An 18218-nucleotide genomic window follows, 5' to 3' on the forward strand; every position below is an offset into this window, starting at 1 on the left:
ATAATATCATTTCGTCAAGCGAGCAACTGTTGCCAGAACAAAAACTACATTATTTGAAGGCTGCTATCGTAGGGGAAGCTAAGAGTTTAGAAACGTTAAACGATTCGTTTGCTTCATTGTTTCAAGCGCTACAAGAAAGGTACGAAAACAATAAACCCATGTTAATGCGATTCTAGACTCTGTAGAATTACCTTATGAGTCAGCAAGAGGTTTGAGGAGTTTAATTGATAGCATCAATAGGAATATGCGAGCACTAAAAGTCTTAGGATATGAAAGGAATGAGCTTTCTGATATCTTAATTTTAAATATCGTACTTAAAAAGCTGGATAAGGAGATTCTAAAACAGTATAAGTTCAGTATCAGTTCGAATGACGTTCCTAAACTAGATAATTTGATTTCATTGTTGGTAAAGCATTTTCAGATTTTAGAAAATATTAATAAGACCACGTTCGTGAAACCAAGGTGTAGTCAAGATAGAGTTAAACCGAAAAGCTTCTTCGTGAAATGTAACAATTCTATGACCTATTGTATTTTATGTAAGCAAAATCATCCTGTTTACACTTGTGATTCCTCTTTACGGCTGGAAGCCTCCCAAAGAAACGATGTTGTGGCCAAAAACAATCTCTGTTTCAATTGCTTAAGTGATCGGCATGTGTTATCCAATTGCAACTCCAAGAGCTGCTATAAGATATGCCGAAAGCGACATAATACATTACTGCACCGAGAGAAACAAGCTATGACTGGTTCAAATGTGCCAGTGGTCGACAGCAAACCGACTCCAATGAAGCAAGACCTTAATCCCAACGCAATAGAGTTTCGTGAGAGTATACCTCACTCACTGTCATGCATTGACAATGGAAATAAGACAGTAATTCTCTCGACAACCATAGTTTGGGTTTTAAATCATACTACCGGAGCCAGCATTCAAGCACACGCAGTATTGGACTCGGGCAGTATGCCAAATATTGTTACTAGGGATTTCATAAGTCGTCTGGGTACCCCGCAAGAAAGAATCGATCTCACAGTCTCCAGTATAAGTGGAAATAAAACCTCGGTCAAGTTTAAGCTGACTGCCACAATAATAAACGGAAATGGATCTTTTTCTAAGAAGCTAGAGTTCTTAGTGGTGCCAAGGATTACGGATTTACTCCCTGTTTCCTCTCTACCCATTAGCAAAACAGAAATTCCACGTCAGTTAGCTGATCCAAGATTTGCTACACCAGGCAAGATTGACATACTTATTGGAGCTGAAGCATTCTTTGAAATAGTTAAGAACGATCAAATTCGTTTATCGTGCAATAATAACCTTACATTTCGCAAAATAGTTTTTTGATACATCGCAACTGGATCTACAGAATCTAATAATCAAGTTCAATGTTGTGGACTAATATCAGAGCCAGAGTCAGTCGATAAGTGTTTACAAAGGTTCTGGCAAATAGAGACTCTAACAGAGGCTCCAAGTTTGGTAAGTAAAGAAGAGGAGTATTGCAAAGATCAGTATCAAAGAACTCACTAACGAAATGAGGACAGGAGATATATTGTGCAGATGGCAACCAAGGACATACAAAACTTTAGAGAGTCAATGAAATTAGCATTGAGGAGATTGAATCAACTGTGGAAGAGACTATCAAGGGACAATCAATTAAAGAGATTATATCAGAATTTCATGAAGGAGTATTTGGATTTGGACCATATGGAAAAGGTGCAAGAGCCTTCTGCTAATCAGGCAGCAAACACCATATGTTATTACCTTCCACATCATGGTGTGTTGAGACCAGACAAAACCACTACAAACTTAATGGAAGTCTTCAACGCATCTGCTCCCACAACTTCTGGACTGAGCCTAAATGATCATCTTTTGAAAGGTGCAGTAAAGGAAGATGTTTTCGAGATTATGACAACATTTCGAAAATATAAGTAGGCATTTACATCAGATATCCAGAAAATGTTTCGTAAAAGTCTAATTGAGCCCTCGCAACAAGATCTCTTAAGAATTGTTTTGAAGAACGAGAAAGATGAAATGCTAGTCACCTACAAACTGAAAACATGGACATACGGGACTGCCAGTGCTCCCTTTCTTGCGGTGAGAACTCTTAAGCAATTGACTCACGATGAAGCAGCAAACTATCCTCTGGCCTCTAAAACCATATTACGAGATATCTACATGGATGACATCGTGTCAGGTGAGCAAGATTTCGATGTTGCCCTCGAACTACAATCTCAGTTGTGCAATATGTTGAGCACATGTGGAATGACACTACACAAATGGAACTCTAATTCAATGAAATTGATGAACAGTAGTTCACCAGAAAATAAAGAACACTGCTATTCTTCAAGTGCGGAACCAACAGTAAAAACCTTAGGCATTATTTGGAAGCCGGTTGAAGATCAGTTCATATTCGAGGTATCGATTTCAGAAAAATTGCTTTATACGAAACGAGAAGTATTGAGTGTCACCGCCAGGCGTTATGACCCCTTGGGTCTTCTAGGACCAGTTATAATTCGAGCGAAGATTTTTCTACAGAAACTGTGGCTCAGTAAGCTCGATTGGGAGGATACTCTACCAGAAAACCTTAACTATGAATAGTTGAACTTTGTATTATCCTTGAAAGCCCTAAACGATCTTAAAGTTAATAGATATATTTTGACAGGTCCCCTTCAAAGAGCTGTTTTGCTAGGATATGCAGATGCCTCGGAGTCAGCTTATGGAGCAGTAGATTACATGCATTGCATAAAGGAAGATGGAACTGGCAAGACACGACTTATTGCTAGTAAATCTCGTGTCGCTCCTCTTAAGGTCATTACAATTCCTCGATTAGAGCTATCAGCTTGTCTTGTACTGTCTCAGCTGATCAAAAAAATACGCTCATGTCTGCAAATGGATATAGCTGAGGTGATCTTACACACAGATTTAACTATTGCCACGCTTGGATCAATACGCCTGCATATCGCCTGAAAACCTTTATTGCGATACGATCTATTACTGAAGGCTGTCACTGGAAACATATAGCTTCCCACTCCAATCCTGCAGACGTAGTTTCTCGGAGTTTAAAATTGCAAAATCTACTATCCATGGAATTATGGTGGATTGGGCCACAATGTCAAATAGCATCATCCGTTGAAAATCAGGATGAATATGTCATCGACACTTACTCAGATGAACAATATCTATCTGAGCTTAAAGAACAATCGGACGTTAATTTAATATCAGTGTCATGTTCTGATCTTAACAATACCTTGTTTGAACTTAATAATAATTATATGAAATTAATTCGCATACTAAGTTATATTTTCCGGTTTCTACATAACATAAGGCATATAACTCGTCGATCCGGACCTTTATCAAGGGAAGAACTCCAGGAGTCCAAAATTTATTTGATCAGCAAGGTACAAGGAATTGCCTTTGCCGAAGAAAAAAAGACACAGAAGTTTGACAATGCTGTTTGGATAGTCAACGGTATGATGATTGACATTCCAAACACCATTGTCAAACTTCTAGGGTTACAGGAAAGCAGTGCTGAACGCCCGACGTACACGTTTTACCGTCTAAAACTTCGGCCTCAACCTCACTAATAATTAGATCCTGAGAAACGACATGCCAAGCCAGCAGAAAACTTTTGATCTATTAATAAATTTTATGTACAGTAGAGTTATTATTAAAATATCAAACTAAAAATGTTATTTAATTCTTGAAAAACCATTTTAACCTATCACTAAATTTAATTTAAATGTATTAAATAAAAACAAATGTAAGAAATTATTTTCACAATAAACTTTATTTTAAAATCACTTTAAAATATTTAAAATTGTCAAAAAAATTTTTGTTGACATATCTTCAATCGAAATTTTTAAAGAAAATTTATATTACATTCAAGTTTAACTTCGTAATTTTATTCTCAAGAAAATGTTCCATTGCGTCTATTGCAATGATAAGACGAATCGACTAATGAATTGTGTATTGTTTCGTGTTCTTGAAAAGCCTTATGGCTGCAGATAGCTTAAAAACAAAAAATGCAATTAAATGGGTATAGATCGTGCATTATAAGATGACCATCCAGGTAAGCTTCACTTTGAAATTGACTATTATACACGAGACAAATGAATAGTCTAAATACAGAATGAGTAGAAAGATCCTGTATTAAACGATTTTGATCTTCGAAACGGCGATTGCTGCTAACATAATCGCTGGAAACTACATTTAAACAAGTCGTTGTATTGTTACTGCTTTTCTTTCCAGTGGAGCAACTTTCATGGGGTATTTGTTACTTCTGTAGTGTCTCCTTCGGATGTCTTCAAAAATGACAATCTAATATACATTCTTCTGGAAAAGATTTATTACATATTTTACATTCGTAGGGTGATTTTCCATTATAGAATCTATGATGATGAGTTAAACACGATGCGTTCTCGAAACATTATTACATATTCTTTACTTCTAGGGATTTTCTTTCATTTCTTTTATGTGGATTCTGAAATGACGATTCAAACTGTTCAATTGAGAAAAACATATATTACATACTATACACTCGTATGGTTTTTCTCCCGTGTGTGTTCTGAGATGACGATTCAAATTGCTCGATTGAGAAAAACATTTATCACACGTTTCACATTTGTATTGTTTTTCTCCCGTGTGGGTTCTGAGATGTCTATTTAAAGTGCTCCATTGAGTAAAGCATTTATCACATGTTTCACATTTGTAGCGTTTCTCTCCTGTATGGATTCTCATATGAATACTTAAATTCTTTTTACTAGCGAACGACTTATTACAAATATTGCATTCGTTAGTCATGGTACTATCAACATCTATAAAAGAAACACTGCAATTTAGAGTTATTCATTTATATTGCAATTTTTCCTTAAATTTCAGTTAATAACTACATATACTGATAGTAATTTACATGTTTTAGCGTACAATTTATAATGCTGATAATTCCTTACATCAAAATGTATTATACAGGTATAAACATAATAACCAAACTATTTAATAAGAGAGTTATTATATTTGCGTATAAAAGTAAATTTCAAAGTAGGCGCATATGTTGTAGTACAGCAGTGGTTCCTAACTAGTTGTACGCGTACTCCGGGGGAGTACGCGAAATTGCGTGACGGGGTACGCGCAGCAATCTAAAATCGGTCGATTTAAAATTTAAATGCATGAAATGAACAAATCAAAAAAACAATGGATGGACTATCAAAAATTCGGCAATTTACATTATGATGTCGAATGAACAAATTTCTTTATTTATAACTAAAAGTATTCTCGAAATTTCATCAAAAAATGCATTTATGACAATACCTATTCTTGCGCAAAAAACAAAAATTACACAATTAACACAATTCGTGTTAATTGTATAATTATCACAATTAATTGTATTGTATTGTATTGTGTAATTAATTGTGTAATTATCACAATTAATCGTATTTTATAATTGTATAATTATAATTAATAATTATAATTAAAAGTACAATTAACACAATTTGTGTTAATTGTATTTCTAATGTTAATTGTACAATTATTATTATCATCATGTCAACGAAGCCGCAATAAAATATTCACTACCATTTTGCACAACAAACCTGTGTGAGAGCGGATTTTTGGCCATGACAATCATGAAAATTAAATATCGTTTCCGACTTCAACTCGAAGATGACTTGAGACTGAAGCTGACCAAAAAAGCAACCAGATTTTACAAAGTTCTGCAAAAAAAATCGTGCACGTTTGTCACATTAAAATTAAATAACCTTATGTTATTTTCATTATTATTAGAATTGTATTGTAAAGGTAATAAAGGTAAAAAAATAACTTATTCTCTTCTTCACTAGCTGTCTACTGTTTATCACTAGCTTCGCCCGCATTATATCGTGGTATTTAGATATTTTCTCGCACTAAATGTAGCCTATGTCCATTTCTATCATGTAAGCTATCTCTGTGCCAAATTTTATTGAAACCTGTTCAGCAGTTTAGACGTGAAAAGGTAACAGCCAGACAGGCGGACAAAATTACCTTCGAATTTATAATATTAGTATGGATTTTAATATGAATTATTGCTATAAGGGGTACGCGACTTTGAGCTCTTTCTTGAAGTGGTCCGCTGGAAAAACTAATTTGGAACCACTGTAGTACAGGATGGGACAAAAGTCACTTTAACATAGAAAGAGTTCGCTATTGTGTAGAGCAGTGTTTCTCAACGGGAGCGATATCGCCCCCATGTGGGCGTTATTCAATATTGAGAGGGGCGATTAGTAACAATTTATATTTTGGAAGCGAAAACCAATTTTCTCGGCGATATAGTAAAATATTACATTAAAAATAATTAGACATTTTATTCGTTATATCGTACAATAATTAAACAAAACATTATACTAGACATCAGTCTATTAAATGCAGTACGAATTTGGCGTTAGTCTTGGCCCTTGACAGCGGAATTTTGAAATGAAGGGGGCGATACTACGAATGGTTTTATTGAAGGGGGGCGACGATTTGTTACAGGTTGAGAAACACTGGGGTAGAACAACACAGGGGTGATTTAAAACATGTTAACTTCATTGTTTAGGCCAAAAAATCTCAAAAATGTGTATATTAAAATGCTGAAAATAAACTTATAAAATAACTAAAAGTAAAAATGTTATATTATTATTACATATAAAAGTTTTTTTCTGCCCACGCTATATAGTCTCAAACTGCTGCAATTTTGATTCTTACCAGAATTACTAAGATAAAAAATTTCTTCTTAAATCTATATCGTTTCACAGTTTTGTTTGCAGTGCCACTTATTATGTAGAAAATTATTTTGATAACTAAATTAGCATATTCACAAAGATTGGCTTATTTGTTGGAACAACAAAGTTTTCTGAGCACCACAGCTTTATAACGACCACCCTGTAATTCACCTTTATTTTTAACTTTAGTTAATAGATATTTGTATCACACTTCATACAAAAAATTTTTCACTAATGGGATCTACCGTAATACTTGAGTTACATTAACATAAAATAAAATCATTTAAATTATTTTTCATTTAACCAAAAATATATATTTTTTAACTGCAATTATCTACATTATTGTATCAATAGAGCCAACAGTAGTAAATAATGAATTGAAAATAAAAATTCTAATCAGGCCTCGTGTCCAATCATATTTATCTAAATTCAGAAATTAGCATTGGAAATAATAAATCAACGTTTACAATATCGATGTCGAACCAAAATTTAATATCGAAATAAGTAATAAAAAATTTAAGCTTTCTCCGAGATTTTAATCTTGATTTTATATTCTACAGAGTAAGTAACTGTTCATGTAATAATTTAGATTACACTTTAAACAATACACATTTATAATTATAAAAGGTATTGTAATTTTAATATATCTGATATACTTACAGAAAAAAACCAGTCGTATTTTTAGTTTCGATTTCTTTCGATTGATACTAACAACTTCCTCTGTCTTCCAACACTTACAAGCACACAACCACGGTTATTTAACACAATTTGCATATGCAAGACTTGTGTTTCAATTTTCATTAACTATAAATGTTATTGAAAATATTATTTTTATATATAATTCTATGTTATAAAGATTACTTTGTGTAATTATATTTGTTTACAGTTAATCCAGTTTCTGTTATTCGTTGGAAAAAGTGTTTCAGGTAAACATTTTCATTATCCACACTACCTGTATGTAAATTAATTTTCCAAATGTTAATATTTTTAGAAAAATTTTATTTGTTTTAATATTTTTTGTATGTGTATAATTAAAATTCAATCTAACATATTTTATATGAATCATTGGATGAAAGAATTTAAGATAGGACTACGAACTATCTGCAATAATTTTGTAAAGTATGGTATTAAATTTATATCAATCCCAAGATTTTACAGTGCTGGATTCTTGTAAAATATCAGATTGTTTATTAAACACAAAACATAAATAGTGTAAGGTCTCTTTTTATGCGGATTATTTTTATGCGATTTTGAAGTTGTGCGGTTTGTATTTCGTCCAAAAATTTTTTGGACAAACATACATATAGGCTTGTTTAGGAGGCCCGCGTACGGACAGACTCCAAAAATCGTGGAACGCTCAAAGCTCACTCCATTTGTTCCACTAACATATAACGTTTATGGATGTAAAGGACAGCTAGATCTATCGTAATCGCCTTAGTTCCTAGCAATTTTTGATATAAATGTTAACATAAAAAATACTTAAAACTGAAAAAAACGAAATTAAACATAAAAAAATTAAACATAAAAAAATTAAACATAAAAAATACTTAAAACTGAAAAAAACGAAAGAAATGCGTTAATTTTGAAGAATAAGCTTCAAAGTTTAACTACCTTTGTCTACAACAAAGTAACTACCTTACTGTGAAATTTAACACCGATGAGTCATTATTTACACATCTGGATGACCTTGAACACAGCTGGAGTTGGATTTCCCGGGGCATTCTCATAGACGTTGCGGGAGGAAAAGTGTTTAAAGTAGGGTGAACAATAGCTAGCCGTATATTTTTAAATATTTTTTAAAAATTTGGAGACTTAAAAAGCATTCGAAAAATTAAAAAAAAAAAAAATTCAGGCCTTAAGGACCTTGTTTTATATAACCTTCCCGAGTTAGCTCGGGCGAGGAACTAAAGGTGGTTTACTAATTAACTCTTCACATCCAGATGTCAGTCATTTGTTTTTAGAGTGAGCTTTTGCAATTCGGGGATTCCCCTTGTACATGATACCATGGACAAGTCGCTATTACATCATTCTGAGTTTCGCATTGAAAGGTATAAACTGTAATTATCTTGAAATTAAATTTTATATGAATTTTTTTCAGACATTCGAAGTGTTATGTATGTAAACCGCCAAGGGATGACCGCTACCGGGAATTGCCCCTTGACCTACTTAGGTCACCCCACACCTCCGACCTCGTGTATGTTCTTTGTCTGAACGAGTTGTCTTTAGTTGTTTGTAACCCCTTGACTTGGACATGACGATACTTTGTTTACTCATAGTTACGTTTATGTTAATAAAGCTAGTTATACACGGGTTCCCAACCTGTGGGTCGCGACCCAGAAGGGGGTCGCGACGGGCTTTCTGTGGGGTCGCTAACTTATAGAGTAAACTAAAAAAAAATATTCACTATAATGCAATTTTTATTTTTAATGGTGTCTTGAAGTTTGAATAATTTTATATATTTTTTTAAAATTAAAATAAGTATAATCTAGGTACGCTATTCTGTCACAGTTGGTTGAAACATGTGTTGAGAGTTTGAGAGGAATAAATTAAATGTTAAGAATAACATGAGGTTGGATAGCCGAGCGGTCAAGGTGGCAACCCACCGCTCTGGGGGACCAGGGTTCGAATCCGAACGGGTCGAAAAATTCCCAGGAATTCTTTGGGGGGTGGTCTGTTCAGATATGTCAGGCCTCGTCCCGCACCATTCAGCAGCCCCATTGTGGGCCTAGCTGAACCCATAATGGGCTTGCAAAAAGAGGCTCTCTTAGTGCCCACAGGGCGGAGAGTTAAAAAAATGTCAGTGGAATAATGCTGGACATTCCAAACATCATTGTTAAACTTCTAGGCTTACAGGAAAGTGGCGCTGAACGTCTGATGTACACGTTTTTGCGTTTGAAACTTCGGCCCAACCTCGCTATTATACTAATAAAAAACTAATTTCGTTGTTTTTTTAATTACCTTATTAAAAATGTCTTTTTCAATTATATCGGGATCGCGGGACACTTGGCTTTTATAAAAAGGGGTCGCCACCCGAAAAAGGTTGGGAACCGTTGTCTTAACCAATCGAGCGTACTATGTTCTCTTTGTGAGTTCAGAACCCGTAACAACCTGTGCAGAGGTCCTCTACCAATTAATTCATTGAAAGACTTGATAAAAAAAATCTAAAGAAACAGTATCTTTAGCAGTTCGATCTGGTAGAGGGCAAAAACCGGTGTCTGCACAGACAGTTATTGATGTTGCGATTGCACTCGTTGAAGGTTGTAACTCCTGGATATAACTACATGTGACTTTTTCCTGTCAGGTTACTTAAAGTCCAAGGTATATCTTGGTGGTGTTTTTAACTTCGTGACCTTGAAGGACAACATTTCTCAAACTGTGATAACATTTGTGACGGAAGGGTCGGCACCTCTTTGGTGCCCTGTCAGGATCACACCACCGCATCTCGGCGGACACGGAAGCCGCGTTATTTAGGTCACGCGAGCGGTCGCGTAACGAAGCGATCAGAGTCGAGATAGAAGGAGAGACAACGCACCGGAAGTGATTCCATCTTAGACTAGATTAACGTTACAAATGTTAATGGGTAATGATAGAGAATACATATCTTACAATATGTTGATAGTAAAGTTCGATAGTAAAGTTAACTGAGCGTTCTCGAGAGAGAGAGTTTACAATTCATACGCGTGGCGATAAATACCTTTTTTGATATCTTGATCTGGATCCAGTCGGTAAGACAGAAAGTTCAGGATGGTAGTGTTAAGTCCAATAGTTCTGATTTTTTCCTTTTATATTAGGCTATTCTTGATATTAGACGATTCTTGATATTCAAAAGCGAAGAGGTATACCAAGGAGCACAAATATTACGTAGAAGTAATCCGATGGAAGAACTGGAGACGACTGACTCACTTTGTTGTTCTTGTATAATGTTGAACTGTTAAAATCGCGATACTGGGTCGAAAGGTGATGAGAAAGCGTCTTTATTATGCCTGAAAACTTAACAGATGTTTAACTCCCAGGTGTAAAAGTTGACAGTTATTGAACGAAAGTATAGCTACACTGTGATCTTATGACACCGTGGAATGAAAGTATGACTACGATGTGATCTTATGACACCGTGGAATGAAAGTATGACTACGATGTGATCTTATGATAAAATGATATAAACACACGGAAAGTCTGGATTTGGATCCTCACACATTCCTAACATGTTACGTTTGGCTATAGAGAACACGGTGTTCATAATGCAATGTGTTATCCAGCAGAACAGTGATCACACTGAAAGAGAGAGAAAATTATTTGCTGATTAATTAAACTTTCATTATTGCACTGGAAGCTCTGTCTGATTATTCATTTGTGTGATTCTTAATTGCAGCTGGGTTTTATGCAAATTCTTAGCTGTTTCTCTAAAACATCGCAAAGTCCATCCGTACCAGCGAATTTGGGTACTAGTACTTTTATCTTCACGGAATCTTTTTCCTATGTCGTCCTTAGTCATACTACCAAATTTGGCGATTGTCTAACTGTTAGATTGCTCTAAAGGTGTCTCTGAGTACCATCAGTTTAATTAACACTTAAATGGTTATTTGGAGGTCCTTACGTGTCATATTTTTACAATTTTCTAAGAATATAAGCATCGTGCGCAGCCGCATATTTATGTAATTTTATTATGTCGCGACTCGCAGCGGGTGCAAAACGTTTGGCGCTATAGCACTTACAAGGATGGAGGTATGTACTTTCTGGGAGTCGCTGGCTTCCACGATACCAGTTACGTTAGTTTTTTTGTGGAAATGTGTTTTTATGGTTTTTTTTTATTTTTACAGATACTTTGCAAAGATGTCACGACCTTGCATCGAAAATTGAAATGACTACCAGAGAATCATTTGAACTGCTAATAGATGATAGATAATATTTTACAAATTGCTAGATCAAGCCAAAATCTCATGAAATAAGTACGTTGTCATTATTATGCTATAAAAAAATGGTAAATATGCTACTAAGTGCAACAATTGTTTGAAATTTATACGCAAAGCGCATAGTTCCACAACAATACTATGTGATAATTGTCGAAACTAAACTCCATAATTTATTTAAATGGTCGTGAGTCTTAAAAGTAGAAGTAATTATATTACCTGTGGTTTTTTAACAAATGATAGTTAGATGCTATAAGAGTTACTTTTTTTGAGATTAGTTTCTTAAAAATAAGAAAAAAATTTTTCGTTAAAGACTTACAATAGGGTAGATTTTTGTATTGTTAAGAAAAACAAACACCAAAAAGTTATAACATTTTTGTCATCTCCTTTATTAATTAATTTCCCCTCTTTTATAAACTTTTCTATGATAGGTGAATCTGCTTTCCGGTATTATTATTTATTTTATCTGTTTGTTTAATTATATTTCATGTGTTCGTATAGTTGTGTTTCATAATTTTTTTCCCTTATTTTCACCATATTTAAGGCCAAGAACACACATGCGTAAAAATGTGAAGCAGAAAACTAATTCAGAAAACAGCTTTTAGTTCAGTTTCTGTGTTCCGCTTTTAAGTCAGGACACACATATGTAAAAATTTTGGCCGAATTGGAAACGGAAATGTAACAACGTCATATGTAGTTTAGTGAAATGGCGCCGTCGGTATTTGATGTTGTTATTTCTTGATGGTTGTATTGCGCTTAATTATTAATGATTTTTAAAAATGATTTTATGAAAAAACCTGCTTTCTTGTAAGCCTAAAAGTTTGACAATAATGCTTGGAATGTCGAGCATGATTTCACAAACTGTTGAAATACCATTGTCAAACTTCTAAGCTTACAGGAAAGAGGCGTTGAACGTCCAACGTTCACGTTTTCGAGTTTAAAACTTTGTGCTCAATATCGCTATTCATTCTGAACTGAGGAACTTTATTAAATTTTAAAACTTTTTTTCACAATTACCCGAATTTACTTGTGAATGAGAATAAACGAGTTATTTACCTACAAGAAAAGTTAGAAAGAAATCTCATAACAAATACCGCAAGAAATTAGATTGGATCAAGAAACAACAACGAAATATGAATCTACAACTAGATCCACAAATGATTCCTTTTGACATCGTCGAGAAAAACACCGCAAAAAGAGGGAGGGATCGATGACGATCGTTATTCGTTGTCATTAAAAGTTCGCACTCTCCGGTGTTGCATTAGAACTCAGATACCTCATCGACCCCAAAGATTTCTTACCCAAGTAACTTTCCTCCATCCTGTCACTGGAATAGCCCGAAAATCAAGACCTTACCAAGTATACCAAGACCTTCTAGACTTTTTCATCGAACCTTCCGAATCATCAATTCGTCTTGTCATGAATTTAAGTCCTCATCCCGATCGGCAACAAAGCGCATCCTAAGATTTTCTACGTGGTAATTATCCACTAGCGAATTTATTCACACTGTCTCTTAAGACATGGACTCACGAGAGTAGATAATATAAAATACTAAGCCTTTCATACAATATTCTAACCTTATAAAAATATGAATAGGGATAGTCATAATGTTCAACTTTTCAATCGTATACAGTCTACGTTCAGGTTATTTCTAAATAGATTATAGTTAATACACAAGTATTTGTTATTGCTAATCTTGTGTTTGGTGCACTTCCTTTAAAACGACCTATCTCGTATCGCCTCCATCACGGTTTTAAACACCTATATACGAAACCGCTCACGCGTAAACGTTATTCGCTGTCGCGATCTCTATGTCTCTTTTAGCAAGCCCATTATGGGTTCAGCGAGGCATACAATGGGGCAGCCAGGTAGTGCGAGATGGACCCCCTGAAAAATTCTTGTGGATTTTTTCATTTCTTACATATTAAACTGTACAAAAAAAAATACAAATAAATTCCCAATTTAAACATTTTTATTATAATACTAGCTTATCCGTCTCGCATTGCTGCGATCTCAGAAAAAACGAAATTCAAGCAAACTCGTTATAATAAAATTCAATTTACATTTTATCATTTTTATTGAAACTTGCGAGAAGCACGGGTTTTCCAAATTTAGCCCACACGCTTGCAGCGATTGTCAGAAGTGCGATATTCCCCATTTTTATATATATATTTTTTAAATCCTTTATAATTTTAATTATTTAATTGCTCCTTCCTCATTTCCTTGGCACGTTGTGAAATTTCTAATAGTTGGATAATAAACCGTTTTATTGTAATTTGTCTTTTTAAATTATTTTGAGTCGATATTAAAATTTGAAAAAGGGGATTCCTAGATCGGTAAAATAGGGGAATTTGAAATCGATCGAACAGTGAAATGCTCGTATAAATGCGCGCCATCTATTGTAGGTTAAATGCACTATGCCGAAGTGTATTAAAAAACTTCCCAAAGTTTTATGGCAATCGGATAAACGGTGTGGTAATGCATGAAGGACAGACACACACACACATACATTCATTTTTATATATATAGATAAACAATAAAATAAATTTGCGTTTGGTGTAAAAATCAAATTATTAAATTCACATTTACCATTCAAATTTTCAAACACATTATTTAATTCAATAAGATACATAACATAACATATTAAAAGTTGAAATAAGTCAAAAATTGAAGAACTTTCATCTTGCTTTTACACGGACCTTAAACATTATTGTAGGTCCTCTGAATATGAGTCCGAAATATATTTTATTGATAATACATAAGAAGAATTAAAAAAAAATAAAGGTATAACATATTGAAGTCGTTTTGATAAGTTTGCGATAAAACAGAACTATTACTTCGCTGAAATAGCGGTAAAATATGATATTTTTGTGGCGATAATTGAAACTTTGTCTAAAATGGTTGTATTGAAAATTCAAATTTTTCACTCATTTGCGCTGTATTGAAATATTGAAAAATCTTTCGTTTTTTACGTTTTCTTGCTATATCTAAGAGTCCTTTTACTTTTATTACTTGCTGTGGACTCAGTAATATTCTAAAGCGTAAATCGATATAAATTTAAAATAAAACATATCAAATTTCAAAGAGTTACATCATCAATTTCTGCATTAAGAATTAAATTGCCATTGCAGTTATTCCTGCATCGTCTTCCAAAATTGTATCCAATTTATACCACTTTTTCATCTAATTGCAGGACTTACGTAAGTAGAATAGGATTAAAATGTTGGAAAATTCAAACTAACAGGCGATCGAATAATTAACGGTCGTTTCCCAACGGCACGCATCTTAAATGCCTAAAAATATTAATAAAAACAAAAGCAATGAATAAATCAAATTATCTGTGCTTTCATTCCAGCTCTGGGGGTAAATAACTCAGTGCGCTCGACACTGACTAGAGGGAACTGATATGATTCTTAACTCCAAATCAATTTGTATTTTAATTATGTTTTTCTTACTTGTTGATTGAAGGAGTTTTATAAATTTCTATTTTTTTAATATTAAACTTGCATAAATTCTATTACTCCTCTTATTATCAGTTAGTTGCTTCTTTGAGGCTAAAGTTTTAGACGCGAAAACGCGTACGTCAGGCGTTCAGCACCGCATTCTTGTTAGCCTAGAAGTTTGACAATGTTGTTTGGATAGTCAGCGGAATCATGCTCGACATTCCAAACACCATTGTCAAACTTCTAGGCTTACAGGAAAGCGGTCTTGACCGTCTAACTTACACGTTTTCGACATTAAAACTTCGGCATCAACCTTGCTAATAATTGGATCGTTATAAACGAAATGCCAAGCTTGCCGAAAACTTTTAATAAATTTATAAATATTCTGTACAATAAAGTTGTTATTAAGTTATCGAACTAAAAATGTTATCTAATTAATTAATAAAAACTACTTTAATCTATCACTAAATTTTGTTTACATGTATTAAATAATAATATAAACAAGAAATTAATTATCTTCACAATAAACTTTATTTTAAAATCACATTATAATACTTAAAATTGTCAATAAACTTTTTAGAAAATTTATGTTATATTCAAGTTGAAATTCATAATTTTATTCTCAAGCAAATGTTGCATTGCGTCTATTGCAATGGTAAGACGAATTGACTAATGAATTGTGTATTCTTTTGTGTTCTTCGAAAGCCTTATGGCTGCAGAAAGCTTAAAAACAAATAATGCAATTAAATGGGTATAGATCGTGCATTATACGATTAACATCCAGGTAAGCTTCAGTTTGAAATTGACCATTACACAAAAGACAAATGAATAGTCTACATTAAGAATGAGTAGAAAGAATCTGAATTTAACGCTTTCGTTCTTCGAAACGACGATTGCTGCTAATATAATCGCTGGAAACTACATTTAAACAAGTCGTTGTATTGTTACTCCCTTTCATTCCAGTGGAGAAATTTTCATGGGATATTTTTTACTTCTGCACCGTCTCCCTCAGATGTCTTATGCAATGACAATTCAATATCCATTTTTAAGGAAAAGATTTATTACATATTTTACATTCGTAGGGTGTGACTCCACTATATAATCTATGATGATAAGTTAAACACGATGCGTTCACAAAACGTTTATTACATATTCCTCACTCGTAGGATTATTCTTTCATGTGGATTTTCATGTGACGATTCAAACTGTTCGAACGAGCAAAACATTTCTTACATGTTGAACATTCGTATGGTTTTTCTCCTGTGTGGGTTCTGAGATGAGACTTGTAATTGCTCAAATAAGCAAAACTTTTATCACATGTTTCACATTTGTAGGGTCTCTCTCCTGTATGGATTCTCATATGATAACTTGCACTCTGTTTACTAGCGAACGACCTATTACAAAGGTTGCATTCGTAGGCCATGGTACTATCAACACCTAAAAAGAAAACACTGCATTTTAGAGCTATTTATTTATTTTGCAATTTTTCTTAAATTATAGTTAATAACCACATATACTGATAGTAATTTACATGTTTTAGCATACAGTTTATCATGCTTACAATTCCTTACATCAAAATATATTTTTCAAGTATAAAAACATAACACTAAACTATTTAATATGAGGGTTTTTATATTTGTGTATAAAAATGAATTTCAAAGTAGACACATATCATGTTGTAGTACAGGGTGGGACAAAAGTCACTTTCCCATAGAAAGAGTTTGCCATTGCGAAGAAGAACACATGGATGATTTAAAACATGTTATCTTTAATGTTTAAACCAAAAAATCTCCAATATATGTATACTAAAATGCTGAAAATAAACTTATAAAATAATTAAAAGTAATAATGGTTGCAACGTTTCAATCATCTTCCACTCTTCATCGTAACTACTTTTTGTGTAGTGAAAAGATATTTTCTTTCTTTTCNTCGTATAACACTTCATACAGAAAATTATTTACTAATCGGGTTTACTAGCTTACTTTAGCATGTAATGAAATCATTCAAATTATCCCTCATTTAACGAAAATATAAATTTTTTAACTGCAATATTCTACATTCTTGTATCAATAGAGCCAAAAGTGGTCAATAATGAATTCAAAATAAGAATTCTGACAGGCCTTGAGTCCAACTACATTCATTCAAATTTAGGAATTAGGAATTTTGATTTCACTTAAAACAATAGAAAGTTTTGATTATAAAAGTTATTCTAACTTTAAAATATCTGAGATACTCACAGAATAAAACCAGTCGTATTTTCACTTTCAATTTCTTTCGATTGATACGAACAATTTCCTCTGTCTTCCAGCACCTACAAGCACACGCACACGTCGGTTATTTACCGCAATTTGCATAAAGAAGTGTTGTATTTAAATTTCGGATAACTTCAAATATTATTTAAAATATTATTTTTATATATATATTTTTATGTTATAAAAATTACTGTGTGTAAATATATTTATTTACAGTTAATCCAGTTTCTGTCATTCGATGAAAAAAGTGTTTTAGATAAACACTTTCTCCATCCACACTACTTGTAGGTAAATTAATTTTCTAAATGTTAATATATTTAGTAAAATTTTATTTGGTTTAATATTTTTTGTATGTATTTAATTACAGTGCAATCCAACATATTTTATATGAATTATAGAATAAAAAAAATTTAAGATAGGACTATATAACTACAGTAGAGCGTCGATTATCCGAATCAATTGGGGACTGGGGTTGTTCCGAAGATCGATATTTTGGTTAACCGATTATATACAAAAAAATATATTAATTTATCCTATGTTAAAATTTTTTTTTCCGTTGCGTGTCGGTTCGCGTTGAATTTTCGTCGATGTTAAGCCTAAAGAAGACTATTGTATCGTTAAAAATTATTTTTTTTTTATTTTGTACGAACAAAATAAATATATTGAAAAATATAAAAACAATAAAAATTTATACATCAGAAGTTAATTTAGTATGAAAAACGTAAAATATTTCAGTAGCCCAAGACATAGCCAAAGAATGCAGTGCCACAGCACTGGCAGAAATTTAAATTTGCCGACTGGAATTCTTTCGGATAATTGACGTTTCGGATGATTGACATTCGGATAATCGACGCTCTACTGTATTTACAATTAGCTTTCTACGGTATAGTATTAAA

The 18218-nt window shown here is 33.2% G+C and overlaps 1 protein-coding gene across 1 annotated transcript in view; it reads right to left on the reverse strand.

The window, feature by feature from the left end:
• The window catches only part of LOC111640386 (zinc finger protein 91-like), a 59373-nt gene that overhangs the window by 12498 nt on the left and 28657 nt on the right, over window positions 1-18218 (reverse strand). Inside the window, 4 exon segments of the mRNA XM_023386397.1 lie at window positions 4442-4803; window positions 7381-7453; window positions 16242-16507; window positions 17308-17406. Of these exon segments, the coding sequence (XP_023242165.1) occupies window positions 4442-4803; window positions 7381-7453; window positions 16242-16507; window positions 17308-17406 (800 nt within the window).

Source organism: Centruroides sculpturatus, unplaced genomic scaffold, assembly GCF_000671375.1.
Source record: "Centruroides sculpturatus isolate CEXI.00-Female unplaced genomic scaffold, Cexi_2.0 scaffold1391, whole genome shotgun sequence".
NCBI lineage: Eukaryota > Metazoa > Arthropoda > Arachnida > Scorpiones > Buthidae > Centruroides > Centruroides sculpturatus.